The sequence below is a fragment of the Paramisgurnus dabryanus genome, chromosome 11 (assembly GCF_030506205.2).
Source record: "Paramisgurnus dabryanus chromosome 11, PD_genome_1.1, whole genome shotgun sequence".
NCBI classification, from domain to species: domain Eukaryota; kingdom Metazoa; phylum Chordata; class Actinopteri; order Cypriniformes; family Cobitidae; genus Paramisgurnus; species Paramisgurnus dabryanus.
In genome coordinates, this window is record NC_133347.1 from 33,505,219 (window position 1) to 33,527,038 (window position 21,820).

At 38.8% G+C, this 21,820-nt stretch overlaps 1 protein-coding gene and 1 long non-coding RNA gene across 5 annotated transcripts; both read left to right on the forward strand.

Annotated features, from left to right (window-relative positions):
• The first annotated feature begins 554 nt into the window (after positions 1 to 554).
• Positions 555 to 17,436, forward strand: LOC135758485 (uncharacterized). The gene is made up of 4 exons (XM_073816137.1): positions 555 to 1,400; positions 11,103 to 11,216; positions 11,797 to 12,730; positions 17,427 to 17,436. The coding sequence occupies exons 1-4, from the start codon at positions 1,226 to 1,228 to the stop codon at positions 17,434 to 17,436; spliced, it is 1,233 nt and encodes a 410-aa protein (XP_073672238.1). The 5' UTR covers positions 555 to 1,225.
• LOC135729933 (uncharacterized) lies at positions 4,018 to 8,675 on the forward strand. 4 transcript variants are annotated; one of them, XR_010525810.2, is made up of 7 exons: positions 4,053 to 4,124; positions 4,856 to 4,897; positions 5,450 to 5,678; positions 6,785 to 6,857; positions 6,960 to 7,314; positions 7,417 to 7,575; positions 8,175 to 8,675. It is a non-coding gene; the product is annotated as an uncharacterized lncRNA (long non-coding RNA). The 4 variants fall into 4 exon arrangements; XR_010525811.2 differs by lacking the exon at positions 4,856 to 4,897 and having other exon boundaries at positions 4,018 to 4,124; XR_010525809.2 differs by lacking the exon at positions 4,053 to 4,124 and having other exon boundaries at positions 4,149 to 4,897.
• Positions 17,437 to 21,820: the final 4,384 nt, after the last annotated feature.

Genomic DNA, 21,820 nt, shown 5'->3' on the forward strand with positions numbered 1-21,820 from the left:
TCTATAATTATGGATGCTTTAACTAGTTTCATGGTAATTGTAAGTATACAGTGTCATTAGAGTGGCCATTCGTGCCAGTCCCGCCCGAACATGTTTTCGGGTACGTTCTTTGGAAGTCGCGTTGGTCGACCTCATACGTCATCAAGGTTTAATATTTCGGGTTCAATTTCAGAAAACCAACCGTTACATTTCAAGGTAAGAATGAAACTACAATGATTGTATGTCTTTAAAGAAATCAATCTTAATTTTCAATTTGAGAACCTCGATGACGTATGCGGTCGACCAACGCGACTTCCGGAGAACGCACCCGAAAACATGTTCAGGCGTGTCCGGCGGGACTGACACGAATACCCACCCTAAGTGTCACATGTTCATCTCTAACGTTTATAGCAAACCAAACCGTTTGAAAACCGGTAGAAAATTGAGCAAGTTATGGTTATTTAAAAGTGCATGCACCATTAAAACACAATACTACGAGCGAGCGAGCTCCCGTGGTAAGATGGTTTATTATACATATCTTTACCACTATATTGTTTGCTAAAATAAAACTCAACTTACCGCAATGCCCACGTTGTGCGCCCTCTTTATCCTTTTATGTAATGGCTCTTCCCGTGGTCTTTGTTCATCTTGCAGTGTTTGCTCGTCAAACTTTCGCTCAAGAGCACAAAGACGCTGGATAGCATCTTCGAGAAGAACCGTGTTTGCAGCTTGCTTCTCCATCAAACCCTCAAGCTGACGAGACAAAGCGTTCTGACCGGAGATCAGCTGTTTCATCAAATCATTTATGCTCAGTGGGCTTGCTGCTGGTTGCAAAGCCCTATTACTCACGGGAGTAGCAAAACTCAGGTTTCTTTTACAGGCCATCGTAAAAAACAGTCAGTTTCACCAAGTCGCAAAAATGACTTCCGTACACAATGCCGACAATTTAAATTGTGTCCACGCGAATGATACTGTAATGTCATTGGTTGCATTCCCTTACGTCACCGACATAATGGCCGAAACTCTATTATGAGTGGATACTTTACAAACACAACCTTCCCCATTGGATGCTTTCCGCGACACCCCGCCCACCGCTTCCATGTGGTTTGTATTTATATCTGTAGGAAAAGTATACTGTCTAATATGTTGCATGTCATCATGGAAGAGCATTTGAGGTCGTCAGTGGATTTAGTGAGAAGAAAGAGAGCACGACGGTTTTGTGACCACTGCAACGATTTTATTTCCCATGCCAATTTTTATCGTCACAAAAAAATGTTTTTTTCGTGGTGGAGCTTGGACCAAACATGATACAACACCAGACAACTCAAACGTGCAAATAAACATGGACTTAGAAGATTGTGCACGTGATGAAAGCCTTGATTCATCAGAAGAGGAAAATCCAATCTGGGATGTCCCCTTAGGTAAGTAATTGGATTTACTTTATAAAGTAAAAACTTACTTCAGCCAGTAAAATGATTTATAAAAGGAATAAATAATGTCTATCTATCTGTCTGTCTGTCTGTCTGTCTGTCTGTCTGTCTGTCTATCTGTCTATCTATCTATCTATCTATCTATTGTGGGATTTTTATGTTGTTTTATTAATCAGTATGTCATGTTATAATTGATATGTGCTATTATGCTTTCTGTGCTGAGATATGTGAGTAAATGTCTGTGTGTAAAGTTGAGAGGCTGTGGTTTCGGGTGGGGGAGAAGCAGCATATGCTGAGGAATTTACGTCTGGAAATTGATCAAGATAAGAGAGAGGCCTGAGGGGGAAGTATTTAACCATGTTATGAACCAATGCTTTAATATTCACAGGATAAAATATGCAATGTATTTATTTACTTAATCAGTATTAATCATTGAATAATTGATGTAATAAATATACAGTGTTTCCTCTAGGATTTTTTTCAGCTGTGGCGGCAGGGGGCGCCCATGATGATTATAAATGTAAAAAAAAAAATTAATGTAGAATATAGGCTACAGTAAACTAACATGTATTTTTTTATAATTTTCACGCTGTCATTTACTTTTCCTTATATTTATAGCATATTGCTTTTCTATGTTTGATCTAAACTGTATTTTCTTAAAAAAACGTTACACAGCTGCGTAAGTAGTTTGGATATTTCATTGTAGTTTTAATGTAGTGTGCATTGCAAGTTCGTCCTCGTGTTTAGCGTACAGAGCTGTTACAAAGTCATGCAGTCCTGTTTGATAATCCGCACCGCTGTGATTGACAGAACAACCGACCAGTTATCCGACATCAGCAGCAATTTTATTTCACACCCGTACCATTTGACATAAAGACTGTGACCCCGAGCCGGTCACACCGTAAATCGCGCAGTTAAATATAAACCTTTACCGGTCTTCAGACAGATCTTAAACACAAATAAGCACGGGTCATTTAAAAACGAGTCGAATTTTGGTCTTGGATGTTAGACCCGCATTTAATCTTGTCTATTGAGTCCCGACCTGCATCTACAACACAAATGACACGCGAATAGCCTATTACACCCGTTAGATCAAATATTATGCGGTTCACCCGCGGGTACCCCGACCCTGCTGTTTCGTCTGAAAACAGATAAAACAGTCTCACCGTCTGCCTCAAGTTTCTATTACCAACGTTCTTCTCTTCCACGGGAATAATGTAAGTTTCCTTACAAACAGATTCGACTATTAATGTCTTGCAGTCGCATATAAGTAGTATTCAGTATTTAGCCTTTTGTTTTTGGACAAATATCTTATCATTTAATGTGAAACTTTGTGAGTGTCGATCTAAAGCACAGACGATTGACTGACAGCTGAGCGGTCAGCAGCGCGCTGCGCTTATAGCCTATACTGAATAACTAATGGCCAGATAAGTTGATAATATGAGTACAGTGATTCCAAATGAATGTCCAAAAACTCGTAATATGTTAAATCAAAAGTTTAATTATGTCTTTTCTCGCAGCCCTGCGCTGTGTTGGTGTAGATATGCGCCGCCCAGCTAGCATGTATAATCGGCCCGAGCTCGGCTGCCCTGCGGCAGCTGCGGCTCAGACTCGGCATCGGCGTGTGTTAACCGAGCCGATTGTGCCCCGCAGCTCGCTCTGGCACATTCATTTTTGTTCTGGCTGTAAGCACTGGGCCGATTCATGTTCACCGTAACTGGTAACCCAGCTCTGGCTATATGATCTGGACCACTTTTGGAAATGACTCGGCTTATGTTAAATCAAGGATGGTTTTAATGGATGCCATTCAATGTAGGCGACTTTCTTTAACACAAATGTAGATTTTTAACTCCAACCGTTTTAGTCTGTCCATAACAAAAGACAGTAAAAAACAAAACATGGTCAGACAAATCCAAATTAAACCCTGCTGCTCGTTGATGTCCTAAGACACGAAACAATCGGTTTCTGTGAGAAACCGAACTGTATTATATAATTTATACCTCTAATACGGCGCCTTCTTCTTCTTTTGAGTTTTAATGGCGGGTTGCGAAGCAACGTCATAGTTGCATACTGCCATCTACTGTATCGGATGCACGGCTTGAGGGCTATACAGGGACACCCGAAACCGTAGGTGGCGGTATGCACCTATGAAGTTGCTTCGCAACCCGCCATTAAAACTCTAAAGAAGAAGGTGCTGTGCACGGGCTCATTTGACTACGCATAGTACTGTATTAGAAGTAAAAAAAATTATATAAATACTGTTCGGCTTCTCGCACAAACCGATCGTTTCGTTTCTTAGGATATCAATGTGTCGTCACGAGCGGCAGGGTTTAATTTGGATTTGTCTGTGCATGTTTTTACTGTCTGAGATTTTGTTACTATTCACATGCATACAGACTGAAACGGTTGGAGTTTCTACATTTGTGTTGTACTGAAGAAACAAAATCACATACATCTTGGATGGCCTCGGGGTAAGCTGATAAATACAAAAAAATCATTTTAAGATGAATCCCGTACGTTGGCGGTTGTTTTAAACTGGGTGCTCGGCTCAGACCCTTTTGCCAGTATGAAGCCGATTTCAACGGTAACTGCAGAAAGCGTCAGCAAGCTCAGCTCATCACTGGAGTAACGTCTGTACAACGGGTGAGATAAAACTCAACGTCTGACTGAATCATCCATTCCCTTTTCGATCCTACGCCATACGTTAAACTTGAGGTAAGTCTTGTGTTCAGTTTCCTTAAAAAGCATCAACATTCACGCTAAGCATAGTTTCAATCGAGTTCCCGTCACATCATATATTAACTCTATTTCGAACTGTTGCTGATTACATGTTGGTTATTATTGATTCGTTCATGTTCCTTTGACATGTTCATGTACTTTTTTTCCAGATGAAACAAACATAAAGAATTCATAATTCATTTAAGAATTATTAATTAGGACAACATCAAATTATTTATCATGTCTGAGAAAAGTAGTGCAAATTTTGGATAATATGAAAGTGGCTCCAACTTTTATGGCGCGAACGAAGCTAGCATTGACTAGCTGGGATGTTAAATAATGGGACGCAATTTTTATTAAATGCAATTTACGTGATTAATATTTACAAGCATAGTGTTCTTTGGTAGAAAATTAAGTGGAACAAAATGTTAGCTGGTAGTGCTGTGACAAATCGCAGTTGATCCGAACCACGGTTCGGCTCGCATGTGATTCGCGGATTAATATATACCAGTGTATGGAATGTCACAATTATAGATTTGTGTGTAAACTTAAACATGTCTTGATGGACCCTAATTTATGCACTGTGCAGTTATGCTGGTAGTTGGGTAATGTCATAATGGTTATTGGGTTGGGCTTGGACTAAAAAAGGGAAATTGTAATGGTTTAGTATAATAAGACATTATGTATGGTTTTGTACAATGCTAATCTTTTTTTTCTTTTTTCCTCAGGTAATCTTGCTTTTGCTGTTCTAATATAAACACTGCTCTTAGGTAAGAATGGCTGATCAAATGCATTATTTTAAATCTAATCTGAGACACAAAGCAGTTAAATCGTTGTCTAATTTGCTGCAAGGTATTAAGAACGACAGTAAGCTTGTTGACGATGATCTGACTGATGACTGATATGTGTGATGAGATTAAAACTATGGCTGTGCAAAAAAATCGATACAGCTAACTACCATGATAGTTAGCTGTATCGATAGTGTATCGATATTTCGATCTCTACTGTCGGTATTTTAAAAAACATCAAATCCCTCTGTGTGCGTCAAACGACCTCCTCGCCGCTGCTATAGTTGTCACTGTCCAGTTGTCTGCCATATACGGCCATTCGGCCAATGTCTCAGAAGTTAGAGGGAGTGAGAAAATGGCAGAAAATTTAAAAACACCTGCATCTTTCAAAGAGCTGCAGGTGTTCAGCTCTATTTTTTACATTTTTGATTGTATTGTGATACGTATCTTATCATGACCCATGTATCGTGACACGTATCGTATCGGGAGGCCCTTGCCAATACCCAGCCCTAATTAAAACAACTTTTCTTTTAGCACACCACCCATACATGGCACACAAAACAGGTCTTGTGAGGGGGCTGTGCCCACAGGTAGAAATTCTGTAGGTCCACGGGCTTCTCCCCTTTCAGCGAACATCACAGCGCTTAGTCCACCATCGTGGTCTCCAATCTCCATTACCAACAGCCTGAGTGCTACACCTACAGACACCCCAACCCATGCAGCAGCTGGCAGAAGTCAGACATCAGGCCAAACTGGATTTCAAGTAAGAAGGGCGAGATAGCCCATGGAGAGAAAAAAATCACTTTGGTATTAGGGCTGGGTATTGTTTCAGATGTCTCAAATCGATTCAGATACATTAGATCTCAAATTGATTGGATTGCGATTTTCGATTCAATGATTACATTTTCACTGGCCCCACCACAAAAAAAGTAATAAATGAATGAAATAGTTTTTGTAGTTTTTACCCATTTATTCTTGTAATAAGGTTATGACACCCAATATTTTAAATACCAGTGAAAATTAACAATTATCAATTCTATTTTTGATACTACAGCTAAAACTACTAATATAAATTTCATAGATTAAAGACAAGTTAATAGTTGTTAATAAAAATTAAATGCAAGCAATGCAATATAAGTACAATAGAACAAAGATACAAATGAAGAAATCTGTGCATTTCAGGTAGGTCTAACAGTATTTTTCAGATACAGAAATTGAAAAAGTAATCAAATGTAAAATAACACGGCATATCTTCACTAATTAGGATTAACCTTTATTTAATCTGCACAAAGTTACAAATCGTTATTCAGTGAAAAGCAGGGAGTGACTTCCTCTTTTGTAGTTTGATTAACATTTAAAAACACAGACAGGTGAAGGTTACTACCACTTTAAGACTAATGCACGGATCAAATTATGATAGGCAATGAATGCATTCCTTTTCTACTTCTTCTCATAACCGTCTGTTTACTCGCAAAAGCCGGCATTTTTTAAAAATTTGTGAATTTGCAAGTAGAGAACTAGAATTAATTTCGTAATTTGCACGCTGTCGCACAGCTGTAAGCGCTTCCAGTGTGTGCTCTTCTCACATAGCGCATGCAAGTTCTCTTTCGCTTGAATGCTTAAATTGACAAGGCTTAAAAATGCGTGCAAAATGTAAACTTTTATGATCATGCAGCACTGGCCCAATCGGGACATTGACAGTTCCTTCAACCGGAATGCTTTTCAGATATAATGTAATGAAAATAAATACAGAAAAACGATGAGAATTGATATTGAATTGACCACATTTAAAAAAAAAATTCACTTTTTTTTGCCTATTCCTATTTGGTATATGTGATGAGATTAAAACATATTTTTCTTTTCTTTTAGCACACCCCACCCTTACATGGCACACAAGTATATGACACACAACACAGGTCTTCTCAGGAGGCTGTGCCTACAGGTAGGAATTATACAAATTGATCTCTCTCGGTTTACTCTGACATATCTACGTACAATGTTTTGCTAGTAATCTGCTATGCCTGCTTTTTCTTGTGTTCTACAGCAATAGGCTTTACGCCCAGCTGCACTACTTCCTGAACTTCAGCCAGCTCCTTGTTTCCTGTCTGCCATTATTGGACAAACTGATTAATCCAGGTGTGCCTGAGCTTAGTAGTCACAACAACAATAATCAGACACACCTGGATTTATCAGTTTGTCCAGTAATGGCAGACAGGAAACAAGGAGCTTAAAGCCTATTGCTAAGGAGATCCTCATCCAGCTCGATTTTATTAGAGAGCAGCAGTTGCAGACTTCACCCCAGACCCAACACATTTTGGGCTGCCACTTTCAACTATTGAGGAGCTACAATGTTTGTAGGAGACATTAAATAATCCAGATGAGAAGAAGAATTTGGTGAGGTAAATTATGGTTTAATCAGATCATTCCTAAAAGTCAGTCCTCATTTTCACTCATGCTATATTCCTTAAATAACTAATAAGGTACATGTCTTTTTGTTTCAGACTGTTTTTCCTGGAATGGTCGGAGACAAGACTCTTAAAGACACCGTGGGGTGGGTCCTGAAAAAAACAATGAACTCTTCGTGGTGAGACTCATCAATTGAAGTGGGGTCAACTGAACGCCTGCATTCAAAGGGCTCACTTTGAAAAGTGTGGTTTTGGGTGAGTGTCAGTGCTGGAAACGGCACTGTAGTGACATCCCAGGGCTCTACAGTGCGACTGACTCGATCAGTGGCTGGTTGCATAAACCTTTAAGACTAGTCTTAAAAGTTAGTCATTTTTTTTTCTTCAAGACTGATCATAATTGTATTTCTATACTCAAACTCTATTTAAAACATTAACATCATAACATTATCATAAATTGAAATGCATTAATGCTACTTCTGAGCCTCATTAAACAGTCTGTAAATATAACTAAATCCCACATTTCTGTTATATGCCACCTCTGCAGTGCAAAGATGAATTGTGTTGCTACTGATTTCATTTGATTGGTAACTTATTCTTCCTGATTGCCTCTTATTATTCTAACTCAATTTATGAATTTGAAATTTAATAAGGTTAAAATTTTATAGTCAAATATCTCCTTATAATGGGAAGGTGATTTTGTCATTGATCAGAATGTGCTCCTAAATTTTTGAATGTGCTCCTAAACTAAAAAGAAATGTAAGCGTAGAGCCCTGCATCCAAAATAAGTTTTGGTGGTTTTATGAGTAACATCACATGGTCATGCTGACCTCTTCTATCTTTGTTTTTTTTTTCAGATGCAGTCCGCCGGAATGCCCTGACCAAAGATAACACAGAAAAGGAGATAGAGCTCCTCATCACCAGGTGGTCGGTGCTAGCATATGACAGGGATGGTGGCCAAATCCAGACAATAGACAGACAATGAATTAAAATGTTTTAAATTTAAAAATGTTGATTTTTGGAAAATTCGTATTTGAACTGATTGTGTGTGTGTGTGCACCTGGTAATTATCACGTTGTGTCCCCACAAAGATAGGAATACCAGTATTTTTGTGACCTTGTGTCCCCATGAGGAAACAAGCTTATAAATCAAACAAAATTATGTTTCTTGTAAATGTGAAGTAGGAGAAGGGTTTCTGTGATGGTTGGGTTTAGGGAATGGGGTAGGTAAGGGGAATAAAATATACAGTTTGTATGGTATAAAATGCATTACGTCTATGGAATGTCCCCACAAAACATGGAAACCTGTTTGTGTGTACGAGAGAGAGAGAATGTGTGTTCAAGTGAATAAAAAATGCATTAAACGTGAAATTCTTGTTCTTCCTTGTGATTTATTTTCAGTTAATGTTGCATAATGGTTGCTTAGCAATTTTAGTATTAACCAATCAATAAAATCAATAAATTAAACAAGCCCAAATAAGGAACAGGATTGGAGGGGAGCTTACGTCCTCTCACTCGGGGTTCCGCAATCGGGCCGCGTTAAAACTGAGTGCTCGGCCGTGTCCTCGGGGCGCGTGAAAACCGAGCGCTCGCAGAGCAATCGGACCTAGATTCATGCCGAGGATCGGCCGAGTGTTCCAGCATTAATCGTTCCGCTTTCGGCCCGCGCAATTTTTGCTAGCTGGGCGTGAACATCATATGCGTGATGACCTTGCAGCTTAAATCACCCTAAATTTATAGTCATAAAGATAAAAGTAAAACAACATTCGCAACTTCAAATGATGTATTTTTATTTTTGTAAACTCACAATAAGGAAAAAACCTTGTGCTTATTTATAATCATTAAAAACATGACGTGCTTTCTGCTGGTTTGGTTTTAGAGCGCGTCACAAAAAAAGAACAGAAACTCAAATACTTTTTTATTCGTTTTGTCAATTTAATAATTATTTAAGTGCAACATATTTCGTGTAGGCTTATTTATTTTATTATTATTTCTCAAAACAGAAACGTAGCTTAATAATCCTCTGTTGATTTAAATCTATTTGTGCATGAAACTAAACCCATGGAGGAAATTATGATATTTTAGGAGATTTATTTATAAATGAGTGAACAACGCAAATCCAGAAAGGAATTTATTTCAAGACAGCCAGTCTCGCAGTAGCTTTTTTGCGAGCTCCCGCTGTGGGTTTTGTCTAGAAGGGATACAGCAAATGCCGAAAAGTTACGGATTAGATTTGGAGGTAGGATTATTAGGATGAAAACAGCGGTTCTGGCTAAATTAGATACAAATACATCCTACAATCGTGTGAAATTTTGTGTTTAGAGTTGGGTTTGGTTAAAGGATTAGGATAAAACAGTGCTCATCCAACGAGATTTCGTTTGCTGTATCCCTTCTATCCACAACCGCAGGCGTGGCGGGGATGTTTTATGAGTGGCGGGCCGCCACGGTTGAATGTATATAGCGGAAACACTGATATAAGATGTTGTCTTTGATAAATGTGTATTAACCAATGAAATGAAGGTTGCATACAGAATAACTTAATGGGGGCAGGGCAGCTCAACCTTGAAGAAACAGAGTCTCCTGTGTGTGTGTGTGTGTGTGTGTGTGTGTGTGTGTGTGTGTGTGTGTGTGTGTGTGTGTTTCTTTCCTAACAGATGGTTTTTAATAATGATTAAAGTGTTTGCTTAGAAGTAGTATTGCAGTAAAAGATTTAATATGTGTTTATCTATCTAAAGAAGTTAATGTGTGCCTTATTCATATAACCAATTTTACAAATAATGAAATGATGTCATGATATTGAAATATGTTTTACATAATAATCACTTTCATCTTACAGCTTATGTTTTTTATAAATGAATGTTTTATTAATGATTTGTTTTTAAGAAAGCATTATAACATGCTATGTCAAGTGGAGGAGTACTAGAGAAGAACTGCAGGGCTCCCAGGGATGAGAGGAGAACAGATTGTTTTTTTCTTTGTCTATGTGTGTCCATCTTTGCCTACAGGCTGAAATTGGGTGTGGTAAGGGAGTCAGATTCACGAGGAAGAGCAGCCTTTGTGGGTGGAGATTTTCTGAAGAAAGATCGACGTCACATATTTTATAAATAAGCATGTTACTTCCTGAGCTGGTTGTTCGCTACTTGAGAGGAGGACCCAGCGCTGTTAAACTTTTTCAATCTGATCAATAAATATTTGAACTTAGATATTTGTATCTTGTGCCTTTCCTCTAAATTATGAACATGCAATGGACGCCTTAAAGTCCAACAATATCTATCTATCTATCTGTCTATCTATCTATCTATTATACAGTGTAATTCTACTATATAAGAAACTTATATTCAGAATGTAGTTAACATGTTTTTATAGCATAACGTTATACATATATTGCCTTGATTAAACTTATTATTTTAAACGTAGAAGATCTGCTGTTATGTTCTTGAACATTTGACAATGTAAAATGTAACAATTTTAGATTCTTGGTGTTTTTTGTTAGCATAACGTTAGGTGACAAACTGTTTCTATCTTGATTTGCTAATGCAGCCATAGATTGAATGGCCATTGACCTAATAGCTTTAGTTATTGTTATGAACGGTCCATCAACACATGATCATTTAAAGTAGTGCGGGTCTTTAGCAGATGATTTTTTTTTTGAAAGCCTAATTTACATTGAACATTGACATGCATAATGATACATATTATCACGGTTTTGTGATTGTAATGGTATTGTGATCTTTGGATGTTTAGGTTGATTAGCGTGTAAACACACATGCTCTTTTTTTTCCTCAGACAACTTTGGCAGTCAAGAAGATGAAAATCTGTGCATGCCTGGGGAAGACATGCATTTCAATGAAAATCTAGACTCATCAGAAGAACTGCTTGATTTGCCAACAGTTTCTGAGGGTATGTACTTTTTGATTACATTTAGATTACACTTCACCTATGTTTATTTGATGTCACATAAAATGAAACATAAATAAACATATCTGCAATTATATTGTTATTTAGGTAAGATTTTAGTCAGATTTCACCACAGTAACAAAGTGCATATCAATGATGAGAATGACTCTACTATATAAAATCAGATTTAAACACTGAAGAATATATCAAAACTTTGTGTATGTATTACTCTAAATCCTTTGACATTTGTAATGCTATACATAATGTGAAGATTAATACTGTAGAATACACATATAAAACACAAGGCCCACCCTTGTGCATCAGTTGGCTTATAAAAGCTTTTGTAATATTATGAAAAAAATGTAAGAATTAGAAAAAAATAAGATGGTAATATGTAATCAATGTAAATGAATCTGTAACAATAAAATAGTAATTGTAGTCTGATTTAACTAAAAGTACTTGACTTTTGGAATCTGATTACATAATCCAAATTAAATTTAACCAGTTACTACCCAACTCTGCATATACATCATTGTTTGTTCTGTGCATACAAATAATGTTTTTCGTTTTGTCTTTTATTAAGATGACACAAGTGAGCTCAGGCTTTTCCTGGAGCTCAGTGAAACAGAGTCTTCAGATGATGACAGTGACAATGAAGAGGTGATCTTTACAGAAGACCATGAAGATTTGGATTTTGCAGATGATGATGACACTGACGCAGATAAATCCAATGGCGACGACTCTAGACAGTTACTTGTAAAGCTCCTAGCATTCATGCTTTTGACCTGGCAGGCTGTGTTCAACATATCAGACAACGCCATTGCTGCATTGCTGCTATGCCTCAGACACTTTATGTGGCTAATTGGTAATATTCTCTCTGTGGATGTACTCAGCAGTTTTGCTGATATGATTCCAAAGACTTTACATTCACTTAGGAAACTGACCAGTGTTAACAGAGACGACTTCACCAGATATGCAGTCTGTCCCAAGTGTAAGACAACATATAAAGTTTCTGATTGTTTTCACATCGCCAGAAATGGATCAGCTACCAGTAAAACATGTGGATACATTCCATTTTACAAGCATCCACACAAGACATCTGCCCTGAGAAAGAAATGTGGTTCTCTCTTAATGACCAAAGTTACACGTTTCAATGGCATTGAAAGTTTGTACCCAAAACAAACCTATTGTTACAAGAAAGTAATTCAGTCTTTAGAAACCTTGATTAGAAGACCTGGATTTTTGGAAAAGTGTGAGAAGTGGAGACAAAGACAAATTCCTAACTCCGTGATGGCAGATGTATATGATGGACAGATTTGGAAAGACTTCCAGTATGTCAATGGAAAGCCATTTTTAGCAGAACAGAAAAATTTTGCTCTCATGATGAATGTTGATTGGTATCAACCCTTCAAGAATTCCCCATACTCAGTAGGGGTAATATATCTGGCCATTTTGAATTTGCCACGAGAGGAGCATTTTAAGGAAGAGAACATCATTAGGGGTCAAGCCCAGAATGGGCGAGACCCCTATTGGGATTGTTAGTTTTCTTATTATTATTATTAGGGGTCAAGCCCCGAAGGGGCGTAGAACCCTATTGTTATTGTTAGTTTTCTTATTATTAGGGGTCAAGCCACGAAGTGGCGTAGACACCTATTGTTATTGTTAGTTTTCTTATTATTATTATTCATCCTTGTTCTTCCGCCATTGAAGTCAATGGCAGCCCATAGAACCGTACGTAGGAAAGTTATGAAATTTGGCACACATGTAGAGGACAGTGTTAGAAGTTACTATAGCAACATTGGTGTGTCTAACTCAAACCCTCTAGCGCCACCAACAGTCCAAAAATCCACTTATGTTCATGCTCATAACTTCTGACCCGTGAGACCTAGAAACTAAATTCTTGTTTCATCTGAATCCTTGGCTCATGATGATTCAATTGCACACATTGATGTCATTTGTGTCATGCACATCTTTCCGCCATTTTGAATTTTCCGTAAAACCTACTTTTTCGAACTCCTCCTAGAGCGTTTGTCCGATTTGCATGTCCTTTGGTATATAGCACCTAGAGACACCCCTGACAAAAAGTTATCAAAAGCTTTTTGATAGACCAATGCGTTCTTGTATACCGTGACAACATATACGGCGGCGAGCACGCCAAAACGGACGTGAGGCCGTATCTTCGCAACACTTTGGTGTATCGACACGAAACTTGGTATATGTCATTACAGTCATGACCTGAGGGTGCCTGCAACGTTTCGTCTCAGCGCCACCTAGTGGTCACGAGATTCGAAAAATGCTTATTTTTGCTTATAACTACTTCAAACTTGAGTCTAAAATCATGAAGGTGGTTTTGTTAGATTCCTTGAGGCATGCCGAGTCAAACGATAACAAACGGTTTTCGTTCGGCCATTTTGGGTGTCGGCCATTTTGAATTTTCTCATTAAGTTCAGTATTTCACAAACAAAATGGCGTATCGCTACGAAATTTGGCATGGTTCATCAGTGACATGTTCTGAGCGCACCTATAAATCTTTAGGACAGCGCCACCTAGTGGTCAGGATATGTAAAGAAATTGTTTAAAATCTTTATAGCATTTGATTCATTTGCCACACTGACATGAGACTTCACTCTATTGATTCCTTGGCTCGTGCTAAGTCCGACGGTACCAAATATGTCTGAGTCAAACCTACTTCCTGTCGGCCATTTTGAATTATATTGAACACCTACTTTTTCGAACTCCTCCTAGAGCGCTTGTTTGATTGGCTTGATTTTTGGTACGCATCATCTAGAGACACTCTAGACAAAAAGTTATCAAAAGCTTTTCGGTAGACCTATTCGTTGTCGTATAACACATCAAAGAATGCGAGGGCGAGCACGCCAAAATGTGTTTGAGCCTGTATCTTCGCAAAACTTTTGCGTATTGATATGAGACCTGGTATATGTCATAACAGTGATGACGTAAGGGTGCATGCACCGTTTCGTCACAGCGCCCCCTAGTGGTCACGAGATATAAAAATTTCTATTTTTGCTTATAACTACTGCAAACTTAAATGTAAAATTATGAGAGTAGTCTTGTTAGATTTCGTGAGGCATGCCGAGTCAAACGATACCAAATGGTTTTTGGTCGGCCATTTTGTGTGTCGGCCATTTTGAGTTTTTTTTAAGTTCAAGCATTTCAGAAACGCAATTGCGTATTGTTATGAAACTTGGTATGGTTCATCAGCAACATGTTCTGAGAGGGCTTGTAAACTTTTTGGCGCCCCCTAGTGGTCAAGAGATTTGAAGCTATATCTCTGGATCTCTTTATCGTATTTACACCAAATTTGGTGGGTGTCATCACAATCATGACCTGAGTCACCATCTATTGTTTTGGTCAGTTCCCCCTAGTGGTCAAGTCATTTAAGGCTATATCTCCGTATCGCTTTATCGTATTTACACTAAATTTGGTATGTGTCATCACAGTCATGGCCTGAGGCACCATCTATTGTTTCGGCACAGTGCCACCTAGTGGTCTCAAGATACAAAAAATTGCAATTTTTTCCCTAAAACTTAGGCCTGGCAAACTCGATTCCTTTTAAGGATCCGGGTTATTGTGAGTCACTCACTAAAGTGATCCGGGTTGTGTGATTCACTTGAGTCATTTGAGTCAGTATTGCTAAATTGCCAAGGAAACTCAGTACAGACCCACTTGTAACCAGCTGATCCACGCGACTCGAGATTCTCAGAGCCGGAAACATTGCAGACTCGCAGACCATGGACATGAGACTCGCTCTACAGATCCACTAACCGGCTGATTCGCGTGGATCAGCCGGAGCCGGTTAGTGGATCTATAGAGCGACTGAAGTATCCTCAAAAGCAAATCCATAACAAAAGCCTTTCACTTCTGAAATAACATGCTTATAGGTTTTAGGTTTGGTGTGTATGGTCAACCATTTAAAAAAGAAGCCTAATAACAATAGCATAATAATATAGAGAAAATATAGAATAAAACTGTCCTGCTATTGTAGCCCTCAGAGCCGGAGAGACAGTTCGCGCAGATCAGCCGGTTACGGATCAGCTGGTTACGGATCAGTCGGTTACGGATCAGCCAGTTACGAGTTGAGAGACTCTCGAGTCAGAGCAGATTCGCATGTCTCTCGAGTCCGCATGGTTTCCGGCTCTGGGTGAGAATCTAGGGTCAGTTCGCGGCTCGCGCGGATCCATGGGTCTCTCGCGTTTGCAATGTTTCCGGCTCTGAGTGAGAATCTCGGGTCAATTCGCGGCTCGCGCAGATCCGCAGGTCTCTCGAGTTTGCAATGTTTCCGGCTCTGAGTGAGAATCTCGGGTCAGTTCTCGCGCAGATCAGCCGGTTACGAGTGGATTTGTAGTGCGAGCGAAGTCTCATCAATAATGTTGAAAGAGGTTTGTGTGTGTGGTGGCGCTGTTTATGGTTTTACATTGAATTGTAGTAGGACTCAACTGATCCGGGTTAATGACACTAGAGACTCGCGACTCATGAGTTAATTTAAAGATCCGGGTTAAAGATCCGAGTGAGTCACGACTCGAACAGGTCTACTAAAACTAATGCAAACTTAGATCTTGAATCATGACCGTCATCACGTATGAATCATTTTTGCCATGTTTGGCTTGACCCCGGTATCGCTGCTAGCAGCTATATTCTATTATTCTTCTTCTTCCGCCATTGCGTCTATGGCAGCCCATAGAACCGTACGTAGGAAAGTTATGAAATTTGGCACACTCAAAGAGGACATTCCAAATAGTCATCACACTAAATTTGGAGTGTCTATGTCAAACCCAATAGCGCCACCAACAGTCCAAATTTTCACTTACATTTTTGGTTATAACTGCTGACCCATATGTCATAGAAACGCAATTCTTGTTTCATCTGATTCCTTGGCTCATGCCGATTCAATTGCACCATATGACGTCATTTCCGTTATGCTAATTATTTCGATATTTGAATTGTTTGTAAAACCTACTTTTTCGAACTCGTCCTAGAGCTTTTGTCCAATTTGCGTAAAGAATAGGTGTGTAGCATCTAGAGACACTCATGGCAAAAAGTTATGGAATTTGTGTCGATTCGCCAGTCCGTTTCCGTATACCGCATCAACGAATTTTACGTAGAGCGCGGAAAAACGGATTTGAGGCTGTATCTTCACCAAAGTTGAACGTATTTACACGACACTTGGTAGTTTTGATGGCAGTCATGACCTGAGGGTTCATGCCCAGTTTCGTCACAGCGCCACCTAGTGTTCACGAGAATTGAAAAATGGCTATTTTTGCTTATAACTACTGCAAACTTGAGTCTAAAATTATAAAAGTGCTATTGTTAGATTCCTTGAGGCATGCCGAGTCAAACGATACCAAAATGTTTTCGGTCGGCCATTTTGGGGGTCGGCCATTTTGAATTTTAACTTTTTTTGTCGGAAAGTTATGAAATTTGGCACACTCAAAGAGGACATTCCAAATAGTCCCGACACCAAATTTGGAGTGTCTTTGTCAAACCCGATAGCGCCACCAACAGTCCAAATTTTCACTTGCATTTTTGGTTGTAACTGCTGACCCATACGTCATACAAATGCAATTATTGTTTCTTCTGATTCCTTGGCTCATGCCGATTCGATTGCACCATATGACGTCATTTCCGTTATGCTAATTATTTTGATATTTTGAATTGTTTGTAAAACCTACTTTTTCGAACTCGTCCTAGAGCTTTTGTCCAATTTGCGTAAAGAATGGGTGTTTAGCATCTAGAGACACTAATGGCAAAAAGTTATGGAATTCATGTCGATTCGCAAATCCGTTTCCGTTTATCGCGTCATAACATTTTACGTAGATAGCGAACAAACAAATTTGAGGCTGTATCTTTGCCAAAATAGTTTTGATGGCAGTCATGACATGAGGGTGCGTGCACAGTTTCGTCACAGTGCCACATAGTTTTCACGAGATTTGAAAAAATGCTATTTTTGCTTATATCTAATTATAACTTGATATCAAATTTATGGATTTGAGGCTATATCTTTGCAAAACTTTTGCACATTAATGTGTGCATTGCCAGTGGTTCAGTGGTTAGTGTAGGTTGTCTACAAATCGGAAGGTTGGTGGTTCAAACCCCAGCTCCACTTGACCAAGTCTTGAGGTGTCCATGAGTGAGACATCTAACCCCAACTGTTATATGTCATGAACTGAGGGTGCATGGAATGGTTTGTCACAGGGCCACCTAGTGGTCACGAGATTTGAAAAGTGACTGTTTTTGCTTATGTACTGCAAAATTGAGTCTAAAATCATGAAATTGTTATTGTTAGATTCCTTGAGGCATGCCTAGTCAAACGATACCAAAACGTTTTGCCATTTTCAATTACAAAGCATACCAACTTTTCAAACTCTTCCTACAGCGTTTGTTTGATTGGCTTGGATTTGGTACACACAATCTAGACTCTAGACAAAAAGTCATAAAAAGATTTTGATAGACCAGTCAGTTATTGTATAACGCATCAACAAATATGATGGCGAGCACGCCGAAATGGATTTGAGGCTATATTTGCAAAAGTTTTGCATATTGATTTCCGTATTTCCAGTGGTTCAGTGGTTAGTGTAGGTTGTCTACAAATCGGAAGGTTGGTGGTTCAAACCCCAGCTCCACCTGACCAAGTGTTGAGGTATCTTTGAGCGAGACATCTACACCCCAACTGCTCCCGATGAGCTGGATGGCTCTCGCATGGCTGACACTGTATGAATAGGTGAATGTTTAATAAATTGTAAATGTAAATTGAGGGTGCATTGAATGTTTTGTTACAGCACCACCTATTTCATCAGCAACATTTTTTGATAGCCCTTGTAAACTTTTCAGTGCCCCCTAGTGGTTAAGAGTTTTGAGGCTTTATCTCCAGATCGCTTTATTGTGTGTACACCATATTTGGTGGGTGTCATCACAATCATGACCTGAGGCACCATCTATTGTTTTGGTGCAGTGCCCCCAGTGGTCAAGTCATTTGAGGCTATATCTTAATATTGGTTAATCATATGTATATCAAATTTGGTGGGTGTCATCACAATCATGACCCGAGGCACCATCTATTGTCTCGGTGCAGCGCCACCAAGTGGTCTCAAGATTTGAAAAATTGTTATTTTTGCCTTAATCTACTGAAAACTAAGATCTAAAATCAAGACAGTCATTACTGATACTTCATTCTGTGCCCTTTTTGGCTTGACCCCGCCATCGCTGCTTTGCAGCTATATTTTTAGTTGGAGTCATACCAGGGCCCACAGAACCGAAGAATAACATCAACACTTATCTTGACCCTTTGGTTGATGAGCTCCGTGAGCTGTGGGATGGAGTTCCCATATTTGATTCTTCATTTTTGGGGTGTCAAGTCTACAGAGCTGCTCTTCTTTGCCTTTCATCAGACATTCCAGCTTCACGCAAGTGTGGTGGCTTTGTGGGCCATGCAGCTCTTAGGGGTTAGTTTTCTGTTATTGTACCATTTTCATCTGTTGTTTCAATTTTAAAAGTGCATCTGTTTTTAAAATACATTATTAATATTGTTGTATTTGTGTTTTATAGGATGTAACAAATGCCTGAAAACATTTAAGAAGACTTCCTTTGGGGGTAAAACTGACTACTCTGGCTTTGACCTTTCATCTTGGGTCCCACGCTGTTCAGAGGAACACAAGCGGTATGCAAAAATGACTGAGAAAGCAACAACAAAGGCAGCACAAAAAAGACTGGAAGGTCAATATGGTGCCAGGTGGTCTGAACTTTTTCACCTCAAGTATTATAATGCCATAAGATTTGTTGTCATTGACCCAATGCATAATCTACTTCTTGGAACAGCCAGGCACATATTCAGGTTATGGACTGAGCTTGGTGTTTTAAGCACCCAAAAGCTTGATGAAATACAAAAAATAATAGACTCCTTAAAGGTGCCTCATGATGTGGGAAGGATTCCTCGGAAAATTGCCTCTGGGTTTAGTGGATTTACTGCTCAACAGTGAAAAAATTGGACTACTATCTATTCTCTTTTTTGCTTAAAGGGATTGATTGATGACAAACATTATGAAATGTGGTCAGACTTTGTACAAGCATGCATTATCATATGCTCAAGAGTTATCTCCACAGATAGACTGGAAGTAGCAGACAAGTATCTGCAGACATTTCTATCTAAGTTTGTCAGTCTGTATGGGCCACTGAATTGCACACCTAACATGCATCTGCATTTACATTTGAAAGACTGCATTTTAGATTATGGACCTGTCTATTCATTCTGGTGCTTCTCTTTTGAAAGATTTAACGGATTGTTAGGGCAATATCATAATAACAATAGAAACATTGAAGTTCAAATCATGAGACATTTTCAACAGAACCAACAACTTTATATGCCATTGCCTTGTAAATATGGGACTGAATTCATCAACATCCTAGCAAGCAAAAAATGTGATACTTTGTACTTTATGGAGCCACTGACACAATGGTTTTGAAACAAAATTCCCAGATCTCATCTACAACGCTTCTTTTAGAAGATGTAGACAGTATTGAGCCACTGCCTCAATTTCAGCAGTGGCGAACCGTGGGTACTTCAGCTGGGCCTTCAAAATATGCAATGAAGTGCAAATGCCTCTCCATCCATAATTCTAGGCTATTCGTATTTCGTTAAATCATACAGTGAACGTGTAAAAATTCTGAGCACGCAAAGTTAAATTACAGAATGGGCATTGTCTGCCTTTAAATGCAGTTTTAAAGTTTAAAATTACTTTAACTGATAAACACAAATACAGATTCTGCTGCTCTGTAATGACAGGGGCTCTTTAAATTTGCATTTAAGCTTGTTAAATTATGTTCTTTAATTTATTTTTTTGGAAATATATATTTAGCTGTAGAATACCTTGTTAATCTTTTTCATAAGGGTACATATAGCACCCTGCGTTCTCAGTGCACCTCCTTGTGGCTTATAACTGTTGTTATAATATATCCAGGGCTCACAAAATCTCTAGCCCGAGGTCCCGGGGCTTCTTGTCGGGCTACCAAAATGTATCTCCGCCCTGCCCATCGGGTATAGCGAGGTAAAAAATATTTGAATGTTTTCGCATTCTCTCAGATTTAGTTAGGAAATTATATTGTATGTAATTCGGCGCGTCTGTCAGTCATTACTATCCTTATGTAACAAGTGAAACTGTCAGGAAGTATAAGTATAATTAAACCGATTATTTTTCTCGTGTTCGCGTCATATGCACAGGCTCCTCTGCGCACGCTTCTCCCATCTGTGCTCTTCACGAGTACGCGCTTAAGTAATTTCGTTTTTTACCTCAGCCCTATCAAGCTAGCCACAACGTCAATCACGTTTTCCGCCATTTACCTCAACCACTCTCACCGCAGAAATTCGGGCCATTAGACTGTATTAATATTAACGGTCTATGATCTTCGTCTTTGATGTTTTACGGCAGCTCGCATCCAGTTTGTTGCATGATTAGGACTTCATGAAGGCTTACAATGTTTCGTTTTTTGCCCGCCCACTTGAAATCAAAACGTGATTGGTCGATTTGCCCGTCACTCTCCACACCAAAACACATAGCTTGGCCTTCCCTGGGATTCATGAAGTCCTAACCAATGAATGAGCCAGATAACCGGGCCTTAATAGAGACAGACGATTCTGATTGGATTAGATGTTTTCATGACATGAACCTGACAGTAAGCTTAACGTTAGAACATAGATGAGAGAAAATATATTACATGTATTGTATTAAATTGAATTAAATAGAATTTAAAAAATGTAAAAACATATTTTTATTGAATATTATTTATTTGAATTATTATAATAAAAAATCTTTTTATTAATTATTTTAGGCCTTCTCTGAAGGCGTAGAAGGCCCTGAAGGTTCCCCACTGAATTTCAGGATGTTGTGCTAGAAGAATCTGACAGAGAAAATCTGTTATTAATGTACAATAGACTGTATCCTTACAACGGTGTCTTACAGGTGGCTCGTTTGGCAAAGACTTGTTTTAAAGTTAAGAGTTTTGGATTAACTCTGTCAGTTAATAGTTGCAGAACTGAAAGGTCTGCTTGTGTTTTGGCTAAATGGTGTGCTGGTAATTCAAGTTTCGAGCAACCAGTACTCGATCCAAATGCTGATGTCCGCCCTGGGATTATTAAGAGGTTTCTGATTGTTACTTTAAAATCTAAAGCATGTACTTTTCAACATATTGTTGCAAAGGTAACATGGTTGCACGCTCATCCAGACAGACATTTCTTTGGGAGTCCTGTTGAGGTATGGAGTTTGCAGGGCACACAGACTGATACTGCTGCAGCATTTCTCCCTGTGGAGCGTATTGCAGGCAGATGTGTACTTAGTACATCAACTGTGCAGTTAAGTCAAACTAAAGAGAAGGTCTCGGTTGTAATTCCACTATGCACTGTGGTTGAGATTTAGTAGTAGAGATTTAGAAAATTGTTTTGTCATTGTTAATGTCTATTTTCATTTTTGTCAATATCTGTTAATGTCAACCTTTACAATAAACCTTTTTCTTGATATACTAAAACAATGTTTGTTGTATTCCTCTTGACTAATGTACATTACACATTAAAAAGGTAATCATATCTATTGACTTTGTTT